Source organism: Bradysia coprophila, unplaced genomic scaffold (genome assembly GCF_014529535.1).
Source record: "Bradysia coprophila strain Holo2 unplaced genomic scaffold, BU_Bcop_v1 contig_137, whole genome shotgun sequence".
Classification (NCBI taxonomy): Eukaryota; Metazoa; Arthropoda; class Insecta; order Diptera; family Sciaridae; genus Bradysia; species Bradysia coprophila.
In genome coordinates this window covers 235,055-238,448 of record NW_023503408.1, presented here as the reverse complement: position 1 = coordinate 238,448, position 3,394 = coordinate 235,055, and the positions used below count along the sequence as shown (strand labels likewise).

General features: G+C 41.4%; 1 protein-coding gene across 1 annotated transcript; it reads left to right on the top strand.

The window, feature by feature from the left end:
- Positions 1-1,615: 1,615 nt before the first annotated feature.
- On the top strand, positions 1,616-2,996 carry LOC119073098 (lipase member H-like). Its single transcript, XM_037178412.1, has 5 exons — positions 1,616-1,685; positions 1,748-2,102; positions 2,156-2,297; positions 2,364-2,579; positions 2,643-2,996. Exons 1-5 carry the CDS (start codon positions 1,643-1,645, stop codon positions 2,913-2,915), a joined length of 1,029 nt encoding a protein of 342 aa, XP_037034307.1. The 5' UTR covers positions 1,616-1,642; the 3' UTR covers positions 2,916-2,996.
- Positions 2,997-3,394: the final 398 nt, after the last annotated feature.

The following is a 3,394-nucleotide window of genomic DNA, read 5'->3' as shown; positions in this document are numbered from 1 at the left end:
GTAGCGGCATTAGTCCAAGGGCTTAAATTTTAAACTTTTTTTGTCATCATTCTATTCGGCATTCAATTGTCTCTCAAATGAAACAAAAACTAGCAAAATCGGATGAGATTTACTCGATTTATGTGCAAAATACACTTACGGCCGAGTAGCGGCCTTAGTCCAAGAGTTCAAATTTGAAACGTTTTTTTTTACCATGATTCTATTCGGTATTGAATTAGACTCCATGAGATTTACTCGATTTATGTGCAAAAAACACTGAGGACCGAGTAGCAGCCTCAGGCCAAGAACCTAATTCTAGAAATTTTTCCACCGCACGCTATTTAGTGTGCAAGTACATCTTAGATTTTACAAAAAAATTTTACCCATTTATATCGATTTTAATAAAATCCAATATGGCCGTCGGCAGCCATTTTATTAGGAAACCGGAAATAGTACGACCGCTTTTCATTCGTTACTAACTTTCAAACACAAAAAAAATTCATGAAATTCGGTAAAAATTTACTGAAGATATTGGCAAAAAAAACACCACGTTCACTGTATGGCCGAGTAGTCGGATATAAGCTCACTCCAAGGGACCTAGCTCATGCTCCGGTGAGCCGAATTTCATAAACTTTTTTCCCTGATTGGTACGGTCAATACCTATCTAATAAAGCAAAACAGTCGAAATCCGATCAAATTTGGCCGACCTACAAGCAAAAACTGCTTCACGCCCTGCACCTGGTTCACATCAAGGACTCTAACTCACGAGTCGGTTATCCAATTTCCGTAAACTTTGTTTGTCGATCGGTATTGTAAATATCTTTCATTTGATGTATCACTTACAAGTGTAGCGTTTAAATGTCCGGAGATATCTTCGAAAAACCATAAATCACTTATGGGGTCCCAGCTCGGGAGGGGTCGACCCAATATTGCCCATCTCCGAACTTAGCCTCTCTTCTTACCAAATGGTGAAAAAAATAATTTTCAATCCCAAACATTTTGTCGTAATTTCAGGTACGACGACTGACAATTGCAAAAATTACATGAGCACGAGAAATCAATGACTGAAAGTAGGCGAGAAATTTATGGTTCAAAGTCTAAAAATCGCTAAAACCAAGGCAAAACTTGCCGAAACGAGACGCATAGTTCTCAGCAACATAAAAATGAAATTTATCGAATCGAAGGTCGACCCAGAACATTGTGGCCTTTTTATGGGTGATTTTTTAGCTTCGTTGACAATGACCTGAAAAAAATATATAAAATAACCCGTCAATCGAGTTGTAAAACGGCTGTTGCTATTCGCACACGAGTCAATTGTGAGACTGTTGTAAAAGAGAGCAAAAGTTCCTGATGTTGTAAAAAGAAGCATAAGCTCCTTATGTTCTATTTTGTAAATGGCCAACAACATGGGAAAAATATAAATTTTTTTCGCCTTGAAAGGCGAACGGAATGACCACAAGTACCCATACTATCCAATGAAATGCTGCGATTTCTCGCGCAATCTCATGCGTAATTGAACGACAACAGAAAACAATTTATCTTAAAATGAAAATAACACCAGCGAATCGGTGATATCGATAGCGATAAGATTAAAATGTGAAACAAATGAAAAAATCGTTGAAATTGGTATCAGCATTCCATAAGCGAAATTCCAAGCGACACAATGAAATTAGTTGCTTTAGCAGTACTCTCTTTGATAGCTTCATGTAAGACAAAATTGGCACAGTCTTCAGTTCAATAAAAATTTTCTTCTCTCTCGAACTCACAGCTTCTGCGAGCCCGGTAAGGAGTAGTGATGATAACGATTGGGTTATGGTACCCGACACGAATGGACGAATGCATCTAGTTGACGTCAGACCACTCGAAGTGGACATTAAACCATTGTTTAACGCATTCAATGATGTTGTCTTCCGCTTGTTCACCAGAAACAATCCGACCACTCCGGAAGCTCAAATAATCCGAATCCACGATAGCGACGCACTGTCCAGAAGTTTCTTCAATGTAAATCATCCAACGAGATTCCACATCCATGGTTGGAATGGAGGTGGTCAAAATACGGGTGCGTCTATCAGGAACGCGTTCTTGAATCGCGGTGACAATTTCAACGTTTTCACAGTTGACTGGTACGTACAATCAGTCAAAAATACAAGAAGGTGTAATGTGTCCTTGTTTATAGGGGCGTTGGTGCCACTACTCCAAATTATATTCTCGCCCGTAACCGTGTCAATGATGCAGGGCATGTTGTCGCTCAGTTTATAGATTTTTTGAATGCTAACGGACTGTCCTTTAACTCGATTGGACTCATTGGACACTCACTGGTTTGATACATATTCGGACGCAAGTCTTGGTGCAATTGCATGTTACTCTTCAATTGTATGTCTTAGGGTGCCCAAGTCGCTGGGGCTGCGGGAAAGAGAACGACTCGTGGCATGGTCGCAAGTATTGTCGGACTCGATGCGGCTGGACCTTTATTTTCGCTAGACGATCCTGCCAACCGACTTCACCATACTGATGCTCAATATGTTGAGCACCACGTCACCGATGGAGGACGACTAGGTTTTCAGCATCCCATTGGCCACGCCAATTTTTATCCGAATTGGGTAGGTCAAATCAAATTTGTTCACTTCAGCCTAGTATAAACCGGAATTTGGTCGTGTATCAAGGGCACACAACAGCCAGGCTGCGGGCCAGATTTAACCGGCCAATGTGGCCACAGTCTAGCAACAACTTTCATGGTAGAGTCCATCAATCCATCGAACATTTTCGGGGCTACGAGATGCCGAGATCTGGATGACATACGTTCCCGACAGTGTATAGTGAGTGGAACCAGTAGACGATTGGGAGGTGAGCCGGTTCAAGACGGTCCTGGTATAATTGGAAGTGTTTATTTCTTGGCAACGAATTCCGCAAGTCCATTCGCTCAAGGCCCCAGATAGGCTAACGATTCGTCCGCTTAGTTATTGCTCAACACATGCTGAAGTGCTAATTGTGATGGGAGAAATAAAAGCGGTGAATTACTGTGGCTTAACATAGTTTGAACAGACAAGAGAAAAACGTAGCAGATCCTGAGACATAAGACCCGCACAAACCCGTATGCCTACTGCGTTTGGGACCGTAGTACGTCCGAAATCATACTCCGTCTGTAGCCCTACTGCATCAGTGCGGAGCTTGAACATTTTACAGCTTCGAAATTACGTACAGCCTAAACGAAGTACCTCTCAAATAATAGCAAAAGCAAAACCTAATCCGAAAATTTAAAGTACATGTCAGGTAAGAACCACCCTACTACCGCCTCAATAATCCGAAAACTTCAGAACGGAACCCAAAGAAACCTCATAAATCCTTCAAATTCCTTGAGTTCTACAACTGGAAAGATTGCCGCTAGATTTATGGAAAGCAACCACCTCTATAATCC

What these genes read in the sequence shown, in the direction of transcription:
- LOC119073098 (XM_037178412.1), top strand. Translation starts at nt 1,643, where the DNA reads ATGAAATTAGTTGCTTTAGCAGTACTCTCTTTGATAGCTTCAT. An exon ending in ACTCTCTTTGATAGCTTCAT is followed by an intron (nt 1,686 to 1,747) that starts GTAAGACAAAAT and finishes TCGAACTCACAG; the next exon opens with CTTCTGCGAGCCCGGTAAGG. An exon ending in GACTCATTGGACACTCACTG is followed by an intron (nt 2,298 to 2,363) that starts GTTTGATACATA and finishes TGTATGTCTTAG; the next exon opens with GGTGCCCAAGTCGCTGGGGC.